The 20,086-nt window shown below is 48.5% G+C and overlaps 1 protein-coding gene across 7 annotated transcripts in view; it reads left to right on the top strand.

Moving 5' to 3' along the window:
- The window catches only part of DNMT1 (DNA methyltransferase 1), a 41,518-nt gene that overhangs the window by 17,429 nt on the left and 4,003 nt on the right, over positions 1-20,086 (top strand). For all 7 annotated transcript variants that reach the window (XM_036313621.1, XM_036313618.1, XM_036313617.1 and 4 more), the window contains 23 exons: positions 1,115-1,149; positions 1,479-1,524; positions 1,620-1,700; positions 1,777-1,886; positions 5,187-5,305; positions 5,599-5,691; positions 6,598-6,749; positions 6,907-7,094; positions 7,200-7,380; positions 9,134-9,231; positions 9,438-9,585; positions 10,856-10,971; positions 11,164-11,368; positions 11,443-11,576; positions 13,004-13,177; positions 13,364-13,585; positions 15,447-15,639; positions 16,657-16,741; positions 16,901-17,029; positions 17,180-17,462; positions 17,745-17,886; positions 19,140-19,306; positions 19,649-19,826. In XM_036313621.1, coding sequence (XP_036169514.1) covers positions 1,115-1,149; positions 1,479-1,524; positions 1,620-1,700; positions 1,777-1,886; positions 5,187-5,305; positions 5,599-5,691; positions 6,598-6,749; positions 6,907-7,094; positions 7,200-7,380; positions 9,134-9,231; positions 9,438-9,585; positions 10,856-10,971; positions 11,164-11,368; positions 11,443-11,576; positions 13,004-13,177; positions 13,364-13,585; positions 15,447-15,639; positions 16,657-16,741; positions 16,901-17,029; positions 17,180-17,462; positions 17,745-17,886; positions 19,140-19,306; positions 19,649-19,826 — 3,279 coding nt within the window. The remainder of the gene's footprint in view (positions 1-1,114; positions 1,150-1,478; positions 1,525-1,619; positions 1,701-1,776; positions 1,887-5,186; positions 5,306-5,598; positions 5,692-6,597; positions 6,750-6,906; positions 7,095-7,199; positions 7,381-9,133; positions 9,232-9,437; positions 9,586-10,855; positions 10,972-11,163; positions 11,369-11,442; positions 11,577-13,003; positions 13,178-13,363; positions 13,586-15,446; positions 15,640-16,656; positions 16,742-16,900; positions 17,030-17,179; positions 17,463-17,744; positions 17,887-19,139; positions 19,307-19,648; positions 19,827-20,086) is intronic.

Genomic DNA, 20,086 nt, shown 5'->3' with positions numbered 1-20,086 from the left:
TTACTGGGCTCAGGTGCTGTGTGCCTGATCCACCCATTCATTATAGAGTCCCCTCAGTTTTTCACCTAATTTTTGTTTTGTTTTGTTTTTTGGTCACCTAATGTTTTTAAGTCATTGCTTAATTCCATTATTTCACCAGGAGTTGCAAAGTGGTGATAGTCTAATCCCATCATTTCTTCATTTATGCAAAATAATTCCAGGAATACGTTTCCCCTGTATTAGTCTGCTCAGACTGCCATAACTAAATACCACAGTCTGTTTGGTGTAAACAAGACATTTTCTTCCGTTCTGGAGACTGGAAGTCTAAAAATCAAAATGCTGGCAGGGTTAGTGTCTGGTGAAGCCTTTATTTCTGGCTTCTCGCTGGGCCCTCATGTGGCCTCTCCCTGTGTGAGCACAGAGGGCAAGTGAGCTCTGGTGTCCCTTCCCCTTACGAGGACACCGTTCCTATTGGATTAGTACCCACCACCCATGTGACTTCATTTATACTCAGTTACTTTTTTAAAAGCCCCATCTCCGGATAGTCACATTTGGGGTTAGGGCTTCAATATATGAATTGGGGGTACAGTTCAGTCCATAGCACCCCTCATCAGTTATTTTGAGTTACCACTTGTATAGGAAGCTAAGGGGTGTGTGTGTGTGTGTGTGTGTGTGTGTGTTTAATTGGTCTCAAGTCTTTTAAGGAAGTCTTTGGTTATAAGGATTTTGATAAGACTACACACTGGAGGTGGCTCTGGTCTCTCTGGTTCTTTGCCTTCTTCCCTACCTCTGACTAGGTGTTTGTTTTTAATGTTTTTATTTATTTTTAGATAGAGAGGAAGGGAGAGTGAGAGTGACTGAGTCGGGGAGAGTGAGAGAGATAGAAACATTGATGGGCTGCTTCGTGCCCGCCCCCGCTGGGGATCGAGCCTGCAACCAGGGCATGTGCCCTGACCAGGAATCGAACCGGTAACCTCTTGGTTCCTGGGATGATGCTTAGTCGCTCAATCCACTGAGCCACACCAGCCAGACTTGACTAGGTTTTGTGATAACCACATATGTAAAATTCTTAACTCTGAAGCATGATGCAGATGTAAAAATACTTTCTTAGTCTTCACTCCAATTTTCCATTTAGGAGGAGAAGAGACGCAGATCGACATCCAAAGAGCCGTAAGAACTTATTTTTGTCTTTATACATAGCAGGTAATAATATTACAATAATTGTTCTAGAAAGGAAAAGAGGTTTTTAGTGACTTGCCTTAGCTGTAAGTCTGATAGGTTGGGTCTGTGAGCACAGGACCAAGACGTTCCAGTTCTTCCCAGTGAGGCAGGTCCCCTTCGTGTGGTAGAGACACTTGTGACCTAGCACCTTGCCCCTTAGGCAGCCTGGTAATCATCTGTGGCAGGAGGTTTAGGTATGACTTTGACAATGGATTCTGATAGTTTCTTTTTTCAGTCATTTCAGAACGTATCTTGTGTTTTGTTTTGTTTCCCCCCAGTGATGAGAAAAAAGTAGCTCAAACCAAAACAGCACTGTCTCCCAAGGTAAACATGCACCTGGGGGTAAAACGGGTAGTGCAGCACTAATGGGGCTGCCTAGAGCTGGCTCTCTGAGCACCGTTTGTGTCCTGCCCCCACAGAACCAGCTTCAAAAGTGCCTTCAGTGTGGACAGTATCTGGATGACCCTGAACTAAAGTACGAACATCATCTCCCGAATGCAGTAAGTTCCAGCTCTATCTTCAGCTTTTTCTTTTCCTGTCTCTTATCCCTCTGCTTAATGGTCCTATGTCTCTCAGGTGGACGAGGTACCGATGTTGACAAATGAAAGACTGTCCATCTTCGATGCCAATGAATCTGGCTTTGAGAGTTATGAATATTTTCCTCAAAACAGACTGACATGCTTCAGGTACTGATACGCTTCTTCATTGTGACAGGGCACTTCCCTAAAGATGTCCAAGTTCTTAATATCTCTAGCACCTTACCTGCCACATTTCTTATGCTGCTAACACTAGATGGATAAAAGCCACAAAGCCCTGGTGGAAGTATAGTAGATATTTGCTGGCGGTTGGGGTTTTTTTGGGGGGGGAGGGTATTAAAACTATACATGTTAAGTCTTCAGTTTGTGTATATTCTGGAGGTCATTCATTCAAATGAGGGCCGGCTACTGTACTAGGTATATGAATATAGCACTTCAGGTCCCTGCTTTCATAGAGGCAGAACAAAAGTTATGCCTGTCAAGTAGGTACAACAACAACACAAGTAAAAAGCGTGGAAAGCACAAAGTGGATAGGAGAAAGAAGTTGTGTTTAGAATGGTAGGGAACCCTGGCCAGTGTGGCTCAATTGATGGAGCATCTTGTGTACCAAAAGGTTGCGGGTTCGATTCCCAGTCAGGGCACATACCCAGGCTGCCAGTTTGATCCTCAGTCGGAATGCGTTCAGGAAGCAACTGGTCGATGTTTCTCTCTCCCTTCTCTCTAAAAAAAAAAAAAAAAGGTGGGGAAATGACTTCAGCAAAGACTCAGTGGCATAAGAGAACAGGCCAAGGGAATAACTAGGGAAAGACACCTCAGGAGGAGGGAACAGCAGGTACAAAGGCTCAGAGGTGGGCATGGGTTGGCAATGGAAGACAAGTGATGAGGCTGGTGGGGCTGGGGGGCCAGGGTGTAGAGTGAGAGGTAGGGGATGTAGGCAGGGGCTGGGGAGAGGGCTAGATCATACAGGGCTTTGCAGGCCGTGGCATTGACTCCAGGGTTTTCTCTGATGATCCCTGGTGTGTGGACTCTGTCTTTGGCAAGGCTCAAACACACCCTTGAGTGAACAGAGTCCCCATGCTTTCAGCACCTTTCAATTTAGTCAGCTCCCTCTTGCTGAAAGTGCAGTTGCTTTGTGCAAAACGGGCTTCACTTTGTTTCTTCGTGGTGACTTGGCTGTAGTTCCAGCCCATGTCTCTTTCAGGCCTAGGCACATGCTGTTTCTCTTCCTGAAGAAGTATAGGGGCAAGTGGTCACCTCAGTAATACCTAGCGTAAGCCCCAGGTGGGCGTCAATGCTGGGAAGCCCTTTCTGACACCCTTGCCCCATAGCAGGTTGAGGGGTTCCTATGCCCTGGGACAAGACCCCAGTGTTTCTTCTGTGGCACTTCTCACACTCCCTGTGGTGGATTGGTTGTATGCCCTTCTCCCAATACAATCAGGATTCTGGTCCATTTTGGGATGCTGTTCATCTACCAGCGACCCCCAGGGCCTGGCCCAAACCTCTGCCTGATGGCACAACCAAATATGCTGTGTTGATGTAGCTGGCGTCCACGCCCTTGTGCCTTCCTGTAGCATTCCTCAGGCTAGAGGCTGGAAGAGGACTAGCTGAAGCCAGGGCTGCTGGAGTCCCTTGGCTTCCTCCTCGAGACATGGCGTGCTGTAAATTGATTCCTGTATGGTTGGAGGGTAGCAGTAAAGACAAATTTCCCAGGAGAAATGTGCCTTTTATTTCTTTTTTTTAATATATTTTATTGACTTTTTACAGAGAGGAAGGGAGAGGGATAGAGAGTTAGAAACATCCATGAGAGAGAAACATCGATCAGCTGCCTCCTGCACACTCCCTACTGGGGATGTGCCCGCAACCCCCAGGGTACATACCCTTGACCGGAATCGAACCTGGGACCCTCGAGTCCGCAGGCCGACGCTCTATCCATTGAGCCAAACCGGTTACGGCAGAAGTGTGCCTTTTAGCATCAGGCCGTCGGAGCCAGACTGCCTGAGTTATTAAGGGACTCTGCTTACCTCTAGTACTTGGGCTGAATGTGGTGGATGGAAACAAGTCAGGAGAGGTCAATCCTGTAAACCAGGGGGTCCTGCCCCTGCCTAGGACTTGCAACTTCTTTGATGTCACGTCTACTGATACAGTCCAGTGGGCTGGGCTGTGGATCCTTGTTTTCTGTGGGTTTGCAATATGTGCCCTCCCTTGATATGTGTCCATATTTCCCACTGGACTTCAAGTCTCGAGAGCAGGGCTGTTACCATGTTGTCTCCATGCCTGGCACGGGAGGAGCTCAACTCACGGTGTTCATTTCTATTTTTAAAAAGGTTTTGTGAGATTTCAAGATGAGGATTTCTGGCCTCCAAGCCCTGACACTAGGGGAGTGTGGTGGGAGATGGTCTCAGGAGACCTGTACAGGTCCCATGTGGCCCACCGGTGACTCAGGGATAGCATGGCATCTCCAGTGTAGGAGCATCAACCTTGAGGCCAGCATGAGCAGGCCCATAAGCAGAACCCCTGATTTATCCTGCTGAAGGAGGAGCATTCTTCCAACTGTCAAGGAGTGTCTCTGGATGGTGGGACCGTTAATGCCCTTAAACCTGAGCTTTACCCCTAGACAGAGGCGGAAGCCCTTCCTTCACATATCCCTGATGTGCCTCACTTTTTATGACATTATACAATATGCTTTACGTGATTAAACACAAAACTAACCATATAAGAAATATTTTCAGAGGTAAATCCATAGAAACAGAAAGCAGATCTGTGGTTGCTGGGGGTGGAGAGGGAATAGGGAGTGACTGCTTAATGGGTATGAGGTTTTATTTTGTTCAATGAAAATGTTTTGGAGCTAGGTAGAAGTGGTTGCACAACTAGGAGTAGAATGTGTTTGAGAGCTGATGTTTCTGTTAGCATCATGCCAAGCGCGGGTGCAGTGAGTTGCTCTCTGAGATTTCTCATCATTCACTGTCTCACTGATCTCTTGGTGTTGCCTTTGCAGATACTTGTACTTTTTTAATATTTTAATAATTTTATTGATATTAAGATATATTTGGAGAGAGATAGAGACATCAATGATGAGAAAAAATCATTGATTGGCTGCCTCCTGCACATACACCCACCACCACGCCCCACCCCCGCCCCCCAACTGGGGATCGAGCCAGCAACCCAGGTATGTGCCCTGACCAGGAATCCAATCATGACCTCCTGGTTCATAGGTTGACGCTCAACCACTGAGCCACACCGGCCAGGCTACCTGTACTCTTGATGCACCGGTGGGAGGATCAGGTAGAAGCTGTTTGGGTCAGAGAACACTACTCATCTAGTGATCTGGCAACCAGAAAGATAAGAGTCTAGGAATTGCAGGTAGTCACTGTCACTTGTGTCTGAACTTGACTCTGCTGCAGCTTGCCTTCACTGGTCAGCTGGCTAACACGCTCTTTGTTGCCCGTCTAGTGTGTACTGTAAACATGGTCACCTGTGCCCCATTGACACTGGTCTCATTGAGAAGGATATTAAGCTCTACTTTTCTGGTTCAGCAAAACCGATATATGATGATGACCCGTCTCCTGAAGGTAAGTGGAACTTCCCTGCTTATGTTTGGGACAGATATCTTAAAAACAAACAACTCGCCTGCAAAGCACTGTTCAGCTGGAATCCCTGCCTCTTAAAGTTAGGGCTTGCGGTCTCTGAACAGCTATAAGGAAATGCTCTCTGCCTCTGATGAGGACTGCCTGGCTTGGCTGATAAGGGATATCAGCTCAGCTGGGCACTTCGAGTGCCACTTGGGCCCACTGAGATTTTGATATGAGTTCATAGCTCTGAGTCCATTTCCTTTCAAGAAACTGTCCTCTTTTCCATCTCTTAGGTGGTGTTAATGGCAAAAACCTTGGCCCCATCACTGAATGGTGGATCACTGGCTTTGACGGAGGCGAAAAGGCTCTCATTGGCTTTAGCACCGGTAAGTATGTGCTAACTGTGGACTGTTCTGGGTTATGAAAGGAGACTTTGCTTCTGTCCTCCCGGGGGCTTGGTTGGGCTTTGGGACGTCTCAACAAGCTCACGTGAACACCACTAAACATGTGGTAATCACGTGGGGTTCTGGGATGGCCTCTCCTATTAATTACAACCAGCCTTGGAATCAACTCTCTAGTTCAGGGGTGGGCAAACTTTTTGACTCGAGGGCCACAATGGGTTCTTAAACTGGACCGGAGGGCCGGAACAAAGCATGGATGGAGTGTTTGTGTGAACTAATATAAATTCAAAGTAAACATCATTACATAAAAGGGTACGGTCTTTTTTTTCAATAGTTTTATTCATTTCAAACGGGCCGGAGGCCCGTGGGCCGTAGTTTGCCCACAGCTGCTCTAGTTATACAAGTAGGTCATATTCTTGCAACTCAAACCCAGGCAAAATTTCAAAAGCCAGAGATGAGCGAAATGAAAACTCCTCAGCCAGTTCTCTAGTCGGCTCAAATAGGCCACTTCTGAATGCGCTAATAATTCTGATTGCACTTGATGTTTGTGACATTTGGGTATGCAATGACTTAGACCAGTGGTGGGCAAACTGCGGCTCGCGAGCTACATGCGGCTCTTTGGCCCCTTGAGTGTGGCTCTTCCACAAAATACTGACTTCTGCGCATGAGCCACGAAGTTTCAATCGCACTGTACATGTGCATCCGCACGTGGTATTTTGTGGAAGAGCCACACTCAGGGTGCCAAAGAGCCGCATGTGGCTCGCGAGCTACAGTTTGCCGACCACTGACTTAGACTCCTCATAAGCTTCATAGACTCATTTGTGCTCTTCAGCCACCATAGCTGCCATCAGGTTCAAACTGCTTTCTAACAACATCTTCTGTTCACTGCAGCCTATGCTGAGTACATCCTAATGGAGCCCAGCCCAGAGTACTCACCAATGTTCAACTTAATGCAGGAGAAGATCTACATAAGTAAGATAGTCGTTGAGTTCCTGCAGAACAACCGTGATGCGACCTACGAGGACCTGATCAATAAGATTGAGGTACGGGGTTAGGTCATTTGTGATCTGGGACTCGCACCTTTTACGTGCTATATAGATATTGCTGAGAAACTCATGTCTAGAATTAGCAGAAACTTTTTTAGTTCAATTAGAATAGTTTTGCTTAAGCCTAAGAAACTTCTGATGTTATTTCTTAAAGACCACGGTTCCTCCTTCCACGCTCAACCTGAATCGATTCACTGAGGATTCTCTCCTTCGACATGCTCAGTTTGTGGTGGAACAAGTAGAGAGTTACGATGCGGCTGGGGACAGTGATGAACTGCCCATCTTCCTGACCCCCTGCATGAGAGACTTGATCAAGTTGGTTGGGGTCACCCTAGGAAGAAGGTAAGGATGCAGCAGGAATAAAATTGAAGACCTGATTGCAGAGAAGGCAGAGTGTCCCACACACTCTTCCCCAGCCTGCTAACATGATGGGAACCTTTCTCCCAGAAACGAAAAACGTCGAGCCATCAGTCATTCCACCAAGGAGAAGGACAAAGGCCCCACAAAAGCTACCACCACCAAGCTGGTCTACCAGATCTTCGACACTTTCTTCGCAGAGCAAATCGAAAAGGATGACAGAGAAGACAAGGAGAATGCCTTCAAACGCCGGCGGTGTGGCGTCTGCGAGGTAACCTCACCTGGGCTGGGCTCACCATGCAATCTGAGCAACTCACTTTCTCTTTCTGGCTTGAGATGCTCACTGTTCAAATGTGACCCGTAGGACATAAGCGGGGAGGAAGTTGGTGATCTGGGGAGAACTGCATGCCTCGGAGAACAAACAGGTTGATAAGACGGCTGTTGAAATCGGTGGCTCGGATGCTTTGCTGTTAATGCCCGATCACTAACTTGGGTCACTGTTCAATTCCGGGTCAAGGCACATGCCCGAGTTGTGGGCTCAATCCTCAGTGTGGGGTGTGCAGGAAGCAGCCGATCAGCGGTTCTCTCTCATCACTGATGTTTCTCTCTCTCTCCCCCTTCCTCTCTAAAATCAATTAAATATATATATATTTAAAAAACAAATCTCTTTCTGTGAATTTTAAATATTTGAATCCCCCTAATCTTCTGTGACCCAGAGATCGGATATATTTTGGTATCTGTTATTTGACTTATTTTGGGCGAACACCTGGATGCAAAAATATAGCAGCTACCTTTAGTTTTTTGTTGTTGTTGTTGTTTTTATTATTTATTTATTTATTTTATTTTTAAATATGTTTTATTGATTTTTTACAGAGAGGAAGGGAGAGAGATGGAGAGCCAGAAACATCAATGAGAGAGAAACATCGATTAGCTGCCTCTTGTACATCTCCTACTGGGGATGTGCCCGCAACCCAGGCACATGCCCTTGACCGGAATCGAACCCGGGACCCCTCAGTCCGCAGGCCAACGCTCTATCCACCAAGCCAAACCGGCTTCAGTGCAGCTACCTTTAGAACCGCCCTGTGTTCACACTGTCCACTGGATTCAGAGCTCTTTTTTTTTTTAGTGGCAGCCCTTAACAGGAATTTGCACATCCTTACCATTCGTGTTTTGGTTTTACTTTTTTTTCATCTAGCGCATGTATCTAAGCCTTAAAAAATTTTTTAAATATACATAACTGGTATTTTTTGTAATCATGTTATGTGTTCATGTAGGTAGATCTAGTTAATTCGTTTTGACTATTTCATCATGCTGCATTATATAATAGTCCCAACTTACCCCTCGATAATGTGCAACTTTTGATATTAGAAATCATGATATAGCAGCATCCTTGAACGAGACTTCAGTGTCTACCCCTATTTCTTTTAAAATTTTTTGTTAATTCTTACCCGAGTATATATATGTTTTTTTTCCCCATTGATTTTTAATTTATTTATTTATTTATTTTTTTGAAAATGGAAGGGAGGGGGAAAGACAGAGAGAAGGAAACATTGATGTGAGAGATGCACATCGATTGGTTGCCTCCTGCACATATCCCAAATGGGGGGCGGAGTTGAGCCTGCAATCGAGGTATTTGCCCTTGACCCAAATCAAACCCCAAGACCCTCCAGTCTGTGGGCCGACGCTCTAACCACTTAGCTCACCAGCTAGGGCTGCCCCTATTTTGAAGTAGAATTGCTGGGGTGTGGGTTCTATATTTAACTTTGATATAGAAAACTGCTCTCCAAGTGGTGCTACCAACTTAAAACCTGTGAGCAGAGCCAGTTTCCCCACATGTTTCAACACCAACATACCCAGCTTAACCTTTGCTATTCTGGGGGTATATGACTGGTACCTTGTTCTTAACTCTTCAGTTCCCTTACCTCTAAATGAGGCTAAATATAAAAGTTCTAAAATTGTAATTCATTAAAAACCTGGTTACCAGTTGTTACTAATGGTCATTTGACTTTTTAAATATCTTTCAGGTTTGTCAGCAGCCCGACTGTGGAACGTGTAAAGCCTGTAAGGATATGGTTAAGTTCGGTGGTAGCGGCCGGAGCAAACAAGCCTGCCTAAAGAGGAGGTAGGCTTGGCGGGTGATGTCTGGTAGCAGAGGACAGTGCCGGCTGAGGGCTGTGCGCTGTGTGTGGGTAACTGTGTTGACATGTGCAGGACAGGCAGCAGTGCTTCATCTCGAATGGTCCCCGGGCCTGTCCTGTTATCGGACCCCAACAGCCCCAGGCAGTTTTACTTATAAAAAGGGTCTTGCTTATACACATGAGTTTGTAGGTGTCCCAACATGGCCATGAAGGAGGCAGATGACGACGAAGAAGAGGACGACGATATCCCAGAGATGCCGTCGCCCAAAAAAATGCACCAGGGGAAGAAAAAGAAACAGAACAAGGACCGGATCTCTTGGATTGGAGAGGCTGTTAAGGTAATCCCACAGCGGGTTCTCCGTCTTCTTACGGCCGCCCCCCTGGGAAGCACGTTGTTTCCTGGTGTCTCGCCACCAGGCCTCTTAAGCAGCCTGAATCCTGCTCGCTTGCCTCGTGAGAGAGCACGGCCGGCTGCAAGGCCATGGTCCAGGCCCGTGGCCACACACAAGAAATGTGTTTTTGTTTGTCTGCCCAAAGACTTGGTTTCCTTCAAGTTCCAAAATGGGTAATGGACACAGTTTAAGGGTGTCAGGCTGCTTCCCCTTCAAAGCTCGTTTTGAAGAGTTGTCATCATCTCTTGCCTGGCAGTGGGTGTCTTTTGGGCACTAGCAGATCCCTTACTGGTCATTCTGTGGTCATCTCCCCATCTAAGGCTCAGTTCTTTTACCAAAGTTAGAAAGCAAACGTCCTAAGCCAGTGATGGCGAACCTTTTGAGCTCGACGTGTCAGCATTTTGAAAAACCCTAACTTAACTCTGGTGCCGTGTCACATATAGAAATTTTTTGATATTTGCAACCATAGTAAAACACTTATATTTTTGATATTTATTTTATATATTTAAATGCCATTTAACAAAGAAAAATCAACCAAAAAAATGAGTTCGTGTGTCACCTCTGACACGCGTGTCATGGGTTCGCCATCACTGTCCTAGCACTGCTTTCTCGATGTTCATAAGTAAAAGATACAGTCAGTTCATTCAGCAAGCGCGAGGCCTCCCTCTGCCGGGTGCTGCTTCAGGCCTGGATGTGGCTCAGCCCCTGCCCTGTGGTGTTGATGCTCCAGGGCAGGAGGACAGACTGTGTCCCCTGGGCTGGTAGAAAGGTGGAGGGGCCTGGGGCCGTGAGGCTTTCCTAAGGAGGTGACAGCTGAGCTGAGACCCAGAAGGTGGGAGAGGAACCGTCCCATGAAGATGTGGGGAAGAACCAGGGCAGAGCCCTGAGGTGGGATCAGTTCTTGTGGGAGAAGAGGAATGAGGCGGAAAGGAACCAGGGATGGGATGTGCCTTTAAGACCACAGTGAATAGTTGGGACTGGTGCTGTTAACCTGCAATGCTGGGCTCTGATTTGCTGCTGACTGGCCAGGGCGGAGCTGATAGTAGACAGTGGGCGTGCTTCCAGCCTAGGGAGTGGGGTGCTCTCTGGGAGCCAGGCAGTAGCCATGCCTTCTTAACGAAATCATTATGGGCTATGCCTTTATATTAACAAGAACACCAAGCCTAGCATGGACCTTCAAACCCATCTCCACCTGAAATAAGCTCTTTGTTTTCAGACTGATGGCAAGAAGACTTACTATAAGAAGGTGTGCATTGACTCAGAAACCCTGAAAGTGGGGGACTGTGTATCTGTTATTCCAGATGACTCTTCAAAACCACTGTACTTAGCAAGGTTTGTATATTTCCCTTTGCTTGGCCTCAGCACACACTCTCTCTTGAGCAGGTAGGAGATGCCTGTTTGCAAGAAAAGCAGCAGCAGGTCTTTGCTCGAGACAAACTTAAAAAAAAAAAGTTCCCAAGTAAACTCGAAGCAGATCTGCCGGTGACGTTAGAACTTCCTTCCCTTCTGCTCCTCTGACACCAGGGTCACGGCGTTGTGGGAGGACAGCAGCCAAGGGCCGATGTTTCACGCCCACTGGTTCTGTGCCGGCACAGACACGGTCCTGGGGGCCACATCGGACCCCCTGGAGCTGTTCCTGGTAGACGAGTGTGAGGACATGCAGCTGTCATACATTCACAGCAAGGTGACGGTCGTCTATAAAGCTCCGTCGGAAAACTGGGCCATGGAGGTGAGTACCTAGCGTCCCTCATGTGCCCTCCCTCACTGTGGGGTCATGCCTGACACAGCATCCTTGTCCCAAAGGGAGGCATGGATCCCGAGACCCTGATGGAAGAGGACAACGGGAAGACCTATTTCTACCAGCTGTGGTATGATCAAGACTACGCAAGATTTGAGTCCCCTCCAAAAACTGAACCAACTGAGGACAACAAGTACAAGTGAGTGCTGGTCACCTTCTGGGGGAGGACACCCTGCTTCTGTGTGAATCCCTCTGGCTTTTCACGTGCTTCCATCTGCTGGGTTTGCTTCCTGGACACTATCTGGTTGTTTTCCTCGTTAATCCAAGATCAGCCTGGCTTTGAAAACTTTTTTTTTAATCCTCACCTGAGGACTTTTTTAAAGTCCAATTTTTTTTATTTTTAGAGAAGAAGGGAGGGAGAGAAACATTGATTGGTTACCTCCTATAGGTACTCTACTGGGGGGTGGAACCCACAACTTAGGTATGTGCCCTGACCGGGAACCTGCAACCGTTTTGGTTGGTTGGTTGGTTGATGCTCCAACCAACTGAGCCACCGGTCAGGGCCCAGCCGGGCTTTGTTGCAGTGGCTTTAGGTGTATGGCTGGCCTGGGCATGGAGTTACCGTCATAAGAAGCTGTCTTGTCCAGGAGTAGGATTGATCTTTTCATTATCTGCCTTTTTGCATGTTCAGTGTCTATACCACAGATTTCATGTGTTTTCTTTTGTTTCTTAGCTATCTTCTAAGTGAGATCTTTTGACTTCATTTTATTTTAACTGGTGGGTGGCTGCTCTTAGGGAGTCTGCCTTTTAAGTCCTCACCCAAGGATATTTTTTCCATTGATTTCTAGAGAGTGTAAGGGAGGGAGGAGGGGGAGAGAGAGAAACATCGACTTGGAGAGGCATATCAATTGGTTACCTCCGGCACACGCCCCTACTGAGACTGGGGAACCTGCAACTGAGGTACGTGCCCTTGACCAGGAATCCAATCATGGCCCTTCAGTCTAAGGTCCAACGCTCTAACCACTGAGAAAAACTGGCCTGGACCTGATCTCCATGTTAAAGGCAGTCTCCAGCTCTCCTTTAAGCAGAAATATTGAACTTCACCAACTACCTCTTCAGCTTTTATTAGCTAACTAGAGGCCCGATGCACGAAATTCGTGCAAAGGGCTCGGCCCCACTGCCGTGGTGGCTGGCTCAGCCCCCGCCTGCCCGCCATGGCTTCGTCCAGAAGGACATCCAGTCTAATTAGCATATTATGCTGCTGTTCGTATAGATAGTGTGAGCCTGCTCTGATATTTTGAGTTCCTAACTGAACCACTCTGTATTCTCGCTTCTGGTTTATTTTTATCATATTCCAAATTCTGTTTGTTAATGTCTTAGGGTTTTTAGAGCAAATACTCAAAAGTGGGACAGGCTTGATGTTTTCTTGTGTTGTATATATCCCTGGACTCTGGTCCCAAATAAGTGCTTTCACAGTATGAGCATCAGGTCCAGGAGAACGAGTTCCTTCAGACACCTGCAGGTGTTTTCTCTTGGTCACCAGCATCTCTGGGTTAAGCCAGCAGCTCTGCTGCAGTCATTACCTGCCGTCTCAGGGCCTTTTCCTTTTGTCCTCGGCTCCTTCAGATTCTGCGCCAGCTGTGCCCATCTGGTTGAGATGAAGCAGAAGGAAATTCCCAGGGCCCTGGAGCTGCTCGAGGACCTGGAGGACCGGGTTTTCTACAGCTCAGCCTCCAAGGACGGCATCCAGTACCGAGTGGGCGACGGCGTGTACCTTCTCCCGGAGGCCTTCACGTTCAAGTGAGTGCCCCCTTTGCCAGTTCCAGGCCAGGCTCCCTGGGCCACTACTGAGCTGCTTTGGAATATCCCCACCCTGCACCCCTTGTACCAGCTGTTGTCTGAGCCATTGTCACTGATCAGTCATGCTGAACTATCCACTTTTTAAGGTTTAATGTTCAGTTATGTGTAATGTTTGCTACTCTGCAGCATTAAGCTTTCCAGTCCTGTGAAACGCCCACGGAAGGAGCCTGTGAATGAAGACCTGTATCCAGAACACTACCGGAAATACTCCGACTACATCAAAGGCAGCAACCTGGACGCCCCTGAGCCATACCGAATTGGCCGCATCAGAGAGATCTTCTGTGTCAAGAAGAACAATGGCAAACCCAATGAGACAGACATCAAGATCAGACTGAACAAGTTCTACAGGTCGGTGGTGTCCTCTGCTCTCCCAGGAGGCAGCAGACTTCCAGAAAGTTCTGCCTGAAATGGGTTCTAACATTGCACACAGTGATGTTCGAAGTTAGGTAGAGCTCTAGCCGGTTTTTCTCGGTTATAGAGTGCTGGCCCCCAGACTAAAGGGTTCCTGGTTCAATTCCAGTCAAGGGCACCAGCAAATACCTCAGTTGCAGGCTCGATCCCTGGTCCCAATTGGGGTGCTTGTGAAAGGCAACCAATCAGTGTGTCTCTTGCATCAATGTTTCTCTCTCTGTCTCTCCCCCTCCCTTCCACTCTCTAAAACTCAATGGAAAAATATCCTTGGTGATATAAAAAAAGTTATGTAAAGGTAGCTGTTTCTCAAGTGTTTCTGATGATCTGATGAGTGCTGACAGCGACTCAAATTATATTTCATACCCTTGCTTTTAGACCTTATTTTAAAGCTGCTGAGTTCTATCTTCAAAGAAATCCTTAAGCCTCAATTCAGAATGTGACAAAGGCAGAGGGAGAATGTCCTGGGCTTGGCCTGAGGCAGCCCCAGAGAACCTAGGGTTCTGTTTATGACCGTTCCACCCTCTCTCCTGTCCCTCCCAGCTCTATGCTTTTCCAAGGTCTTGGCTGCACCGAGTCTTTTTCTGGGACCCGAGTAATTTGTAGTAATTAGGAGTTAACCTGAAACTAAGCCATACAGATAGTTATAACGTTGCTTCACTTCTTTTTTTTTTAATTTTTTTTTAATATATTTTATTGATTTTTTACAGAGAGGAAGGGAGAGAGATAGAGAGTCAGAAACATCGATGAGAGAGAAACATCGATCAGCCGCCTCCTGCACATCCTCCACTGGGGATGTGCCCGCAACCCAGGTACATGCCCTTGACCGGAATCGAACCTGGGACCTTTCAGTCCACAGGCCGACGCTCTATCCACTGAGCCAAACCGGTTTTGGCATTGTTGCTTCACTTCTTGACTAATGTATATCAAAGACTTTCTGAAGTCCTTGTAATAATCACTTGTAACGGGAAAGAAAGGAGAAGTCTGGATGTATAGGTGAGGAAAAGAAGCTCTAGACATGCTTCTTAATAGAGCATGGCTGAGGCAGGCAGCCGCAGCCTGTTTTTTTTTTGTTTGTTTGTTTAATTTATTTTTAGAGAGAGAGAAACATCAATGTGAGAGCAGAACCTCACACCCCCTACTAGGGACTGAGCCCATAATCCAGGCATGTGCCCTGAATGGGAACCAAACCGGAAAACCTGTTGCACAGGATGATACCCAACCAACTGAGCCGGCCAGGGTGCAGCTATAGTCTTGACACAGGGCCAGTCTGTTCGGGTTGCAGTGGAGAAACGAAGAACAAGCAAATGACTCAACCAACCGAACTCCTTAAGGTTTAATGTTGAGTTCTTCATAATGGTTAGCTTCTCCACAGCACCAAGCTGTCCAGTCCTGTGAAATGCGCACGGAAGGCATGGTTGTTGCAAAGAATTCCACTGTTTATAGTATCTAGTGCCAACTAAGGATAATTATCAAGCTGACCTGACTGGGGGTCATGGTCATTACCGATGGATTCTTGGATCATCCCCAGGAATATGGTACCATTCAACTCATTGTCAGTTCACAGCAAAAGAGAATTGCTGCCCGGCTAGTGTGGCTCACAGGAGGTCGCCAGTTGATTCCCGGTCAGTGCACATGCCCAGGTTGTGGGCTTGATCCCCTGTAGGGAGTGTGCAGGAGGTAGCTGATGGATGTTTCTCTCTCAACAATGTTTCTCTCCCTTCCCCTTCCTCTCTGTGAAATCAATAAGAACATGTTTTTGATTTTAAGAATTGCTTAACAAAGACTCTTCTGCTTGCAGGCCGGAGAACACCCACAAATCCACTCCAGCAAGTTACCATACAGACATCAACCTGCTTTACTGGAGCGACGAGGAGGCCGTGGTGGACTTCAGCGATGTGCAGGGCCGCTGCACTGTGGAATACGGGGAGGACCTGCCGGGGTGCTTGCAGGACTTCTCAACTGGCGGCCCCGACCGCTTCTACTTCCTTGAGGTAATGCTCTGGGCTTATGGGAGGGAGGGGTTTTGGGTCAAATTCACTGCCCCTGAGAAAGCAGTTTAATTATACATTCAAGTCTGAAACTTAACTTTTGGCTTTTTGTTTTTCTTTTTTTTTTTTTAAATAAGCCTTTATTTGAGCCAAATTGATAGCAATTGCTGGGAAGCAACGATCTCAAATGCTTCTACATTTGGCTTTTTAAAATGTACAATGAACCCTGGCCGGTGTGGTTCAGTTGGTTGGGTGTTGTTCCACGCACCAAAAGATCTCTGGTTCGATTCCCAATCAGGGCACATGCCCCACGCCCTGGTTTCAGACTCAATCCCTATTGGGGGTTCTGCAGGAGCAGCCAGTCAATGTTTCACTCTCATTGATCTTTCTCTTTCTCTCCTTCTCTCTAAAAATCAATTTAAGGAAACACAAAAAGTACAATGATAAGTGTAGTATCTGAGTGTCCTAAGCAACTAAAATGTATTTGAAGGCCTCTTCCAGCCTGGCCAGTGCCTTGATGTGAGTTAGGGAAAGGGGCCCTCTCCCCGGGAGACACAGCCCTGCCCCTTAGTCCCTCCAGCTGTGTCCAGGCCAGGACCACACGCCGTGCAGCTGGCCCTTGTTACTGAGAGAAGAGCCAGGAGTTTGTTAACCAAGCTGATCACTTTTAAATTGTCTGAGCATGGCCTTCCTGTGTGGGCACACTTAAAGTGACACGTGTCTGTTTTCCAAGGTTCCAGTGAAGGTAGCCTCATTAGATGAGACTCTTGGTATAACACTTGCTTATTTTTAGAATGAGTAGTCCAGGCACTTATAAAAGCAAGAATCTCGAAGTCAACCACAGAATATTTGTATTAATACAATTTATCTGCATGTAGTAAAATCGAAGTACTCTTATTAATGGCTAATAGTTTATGGCCACATTCAGGGAGAAATTAAGTAGCTCTTTATCAAACTAACTTGTTAGAGAGGTGACCAATGTGTTTCTCTGCTAGACTATTGTGATTCTTCCCTTCCCAGGCCTATAATGCCAAGAACAAAAGCTTTGAAGATCCTCCCAACCATGCCCGTAGCCCTGGAAACAAAGGGAAAGGGAAGGGGAAAGGTATGTTGTCACTCCATAGGGTTCTTTTCAAGTCCATCTCTTATAAACCGGGTATTTATGGTCAGTATAAAACAGCCTCTGGTGTTACCTCATTCTGTATTAACAACTCAGGGAGGCCGTCTCTGAAACAATAAGGTATTTGTGGTCTGTCTCCTCCAGGGAAAGGCAGGCCAAAATCTCAGACAAGTGAGCCAAAGGAACCCAAGGTGGACATTCAGCTGCCCAAACTGCGGACCCTGGATGTGTTTTCTGGCTGTGGGGGGTTATCGGAAGGATTCCACCAAGCAGGTAAAGGCCCCGAGGTCTTTCTCTGTGTAACTAGCACAACCAGACTGGGCACATTCTGCCTGGAAGAGCTTTCTGGCTCTGGTCACCTTTCTGACTCAAGAGTCTCATTCCAGGGAGGTCAGAGCCCATCTTTGTCCCTTTATCTGCCAGGCATCTCACAAACACTGTGGGCCATTGAAATGTGGGACCCCGCGGCGCAGGCGTTCCGGCTGAACAACCCCGGGTCCACAGTGTTCACGGAGGACTGCAATGTCCTGCTGAAGCTGGTCATGGCTGGAGAGGTGACCAACTCCCTTGGCCAGAAGCTGCCTCAGAAGGGAGACGTGGAGATGCTGTGCGGCGGGCCACCCTGCCAAGGCTTCAGTGGCATGAACCGCTTCAACTCTCGCACCTACTCCAAGTTCAAGAACTCCCTGGTGGTCTCTTTCCTCAGGTAATCGGAGCAGGTTCTGTTCAGTGCTGCACACAGGTAACTAGACAGCCACCCCTGGGCTGGATGCTGATGTGCCCGCTGACCAGTAACTGCTGTAGCCTTTGCAGCTGCTGAAGGCCATGTGCTGAGGTGAAGCATTCCACTGGTCAGAGACCTTAAGAGTTGGGGGTCCCGTTTCTTGACGGCCAAACATTGACCTTCTGGGAATGGCTTTTGGTCGAGCGGGTCCTTTTTTATTTCGATCCACGTGGTGACTCTGGTGGTCTCGCCTGCCTTCTACAGCTACTGTGACTACTACCGGCCGCGGTACTTCCTCCTGGAGAACGTCAGGAACTTCGTGTCCTTCAAGCGCTCCATGGTCCTAAAGCTCACTCTCCGCTGCCTGGTCCGCATGGGCTATCAGTGCACCTTTGGCGTGTTGCAGGTGGGCTCCCGGGGAATGGGGCAGAGATGGGAGGGTGAATGTGGGCGGGAGGAGGGTCAGTCCCTGGACTGCAGCAAACTGTCTCCAACTGAAAATAGCCTCAAAGGGTCAGGCCTGGGAGGGCAGCCTGCTGGCTGGCAAGGAGAGGGCGATGGCTGTGAGGCCGCATCCACCCCTGTGAAGCCTGCAGCATTCAGGTCTGAAAGCTCAGAGCCAGTGTCCCATCAGGCCCACCCCTTTGGGTCTTGGTAGAGCTGCATCCTCCTGTGTAACTGAGCAGGGACTGCATGCAAGGGAGCTCTTGGCTGCTTTGTTTCCAGCCCTTTTTCCTGAATAGGGCACGTGGTGGATGAGTCTGATACTCGGGCGGCAGCTAGATCTCCACAGAAGGGTGGGTGAGGCCAGGTTGGCAGAACCACACATAGACCAAGCTGTTACAGGGTAAAAACGAACGTTTCCTTTGGGTGAGCACATGTGCATTCCAACACCTAGAGGGAGTAAAAGGTCTCACTCCCGGTGGCTTCCAGTGGCAGGGGTAAAGATTTGGGATGACCCATAAGGAGTAGGCCTTATCTGAAAGCAGCCACTGTATCCATTCAGTCATTGTTGGCTTAACTAACACTGAGATGGCTATTGAGAAGGGAGAGAAGGTTGGCTGGGAAGCCATGAGTGAGGGAGTGCCAGGGCCGCACAGCTCTCCCTAGTTCAGCCTCGGGGGGCTCCAGGCTCATGGTCAAGCCTGCTTGGCAGCGTGTTCTCTGACCCTGTATCCATGGCTGGCTGGGCTCTGCAGCCTCTTCTCCACAAGTGCTGACACCATGGGGCGCCTTCGGTGCTCTGTAAGGAGCTGGCGGGTCCCCAGCGGGTTCACTTCCATCTTCTCCAATGGTCACCACATGGGCTGGGGTTCTCTCATCTAGTCTCACTTTTTTTTTCTCCAAAATTGATTTTAGGGAGAGAGAATCATTGGTCTGTTGTTCCACTTATTTATGCATTCGTTGGTTGATTCTCTTATGTGCCCTGACGGGGATCGAACCCACAGCCTTGGTGTATCAGGATGACGCTCTAACCAACAACTATTGAGCAGGGCTGGTCTCACTTATTGGGAGTAAACTTGCTGGGTTAATTGGGGGTTTTCCGGGTGAGCTGTGCAGCAGCCAGCCACTCCAGGAAGTGGGGTGTCACTGACCCCAGACCTTGGTTCAGCCAGTGGAGGTGCCAGTTGACCCTGTGTGTGGCTCTCCTGTGCACAGGCTGGTCAGTACGGCGTGGCCCAGACACGGAGGCGAGCCATTATCCTGGCTGCGGCCCCTGGGGAGAAGCTCCCCCTCTTCCCAGAGCCGCTGCACGTGTTCGCACCCCGGGCCTGCCAGCTGAGCGTCGTGGTGGACGACAAGAAGTTTGTCAGCAACGTAACTAGGTAGGAGCCCCCTCACCCTGCCGCGCCAGTGTCTGTGGGCATCCCCGGGAAAGCTTGGCGTCGGCACTCTGCCACTTCCAGTCTCAAGTTCTGGCCGAGTGAGCACCACATGCAGAGCAGTGGCTAGATGCCTGGCTGTAGTCATTAGCAGAACCCAGTGTAGCCTGTCTCCTTCCCAGACAGTCCAAGAAGAATGCTGTTTGTGTGACCTCAGGCAGCCCTTTGACCTCTGAGCTGGGTTGTCCTCGCTAGAGCGGGCAGTGCCAGCAGTCAGGAGATGGCAGCTGTGATTCGATGGACAGCGGCAGTATGTGTCCCCAGAAGTGCCATGCTCTGTTGCAGGCTGAGCTCATGTCCGTTCCGAACCATCACCGTGCGGGACACAATGTCTGACCTTCCTGAGATCCGGAATGGGGCTTCAGCGCTGGAGATCTCGTACAACGGGGAGCCCCAGTCCTGGTTCCAGAGGCAGCTCCGGGGCTCGCAGTACCAGCCTATCCTCAGGGACCACATCTGTAAGGTAACATTGCCCCACAGAGGGCCCTCCTTCCAGCTGCCTCACAGGGACAGACCTGTGGGGAGCCCAGCCAAGGCTTGGGGTGGGAAGCAGAGTCTGATCCCAGCCCCTCCAGCTTCTCTGCTCCTGGCTCCTAACCCAAATCACTGTCATTTTTAGAGAGGAAGGGAGAGAGAGAAACATCAATGATGAGAGTTATTGATTACCTGCCTCCTGCACGCCCCACACTGGGGACTGAGCCCACAACCTAGGCATGTGCCCCG

This window comes from Myotis myotis, unplaced genomic scaffold (assembly GCF_014108235.1).
Source record: "Myotis myotis isolate mMyoMyo1 unplaced genomic scaffold, mMyoMyo1.p scaffold_m19_p_6, whole genome shotgun sequence".
Taxonomy (NCBI): domain Eukaryota; kingdom Metazoa; phylum Chordata; class Mammalia; order Chiroptera; family Vespertilionidae; genus Myotis; species Myotis myotis.
This window is presented reverse-complemented; position numbering and strand designations above follow the sequence as displayed.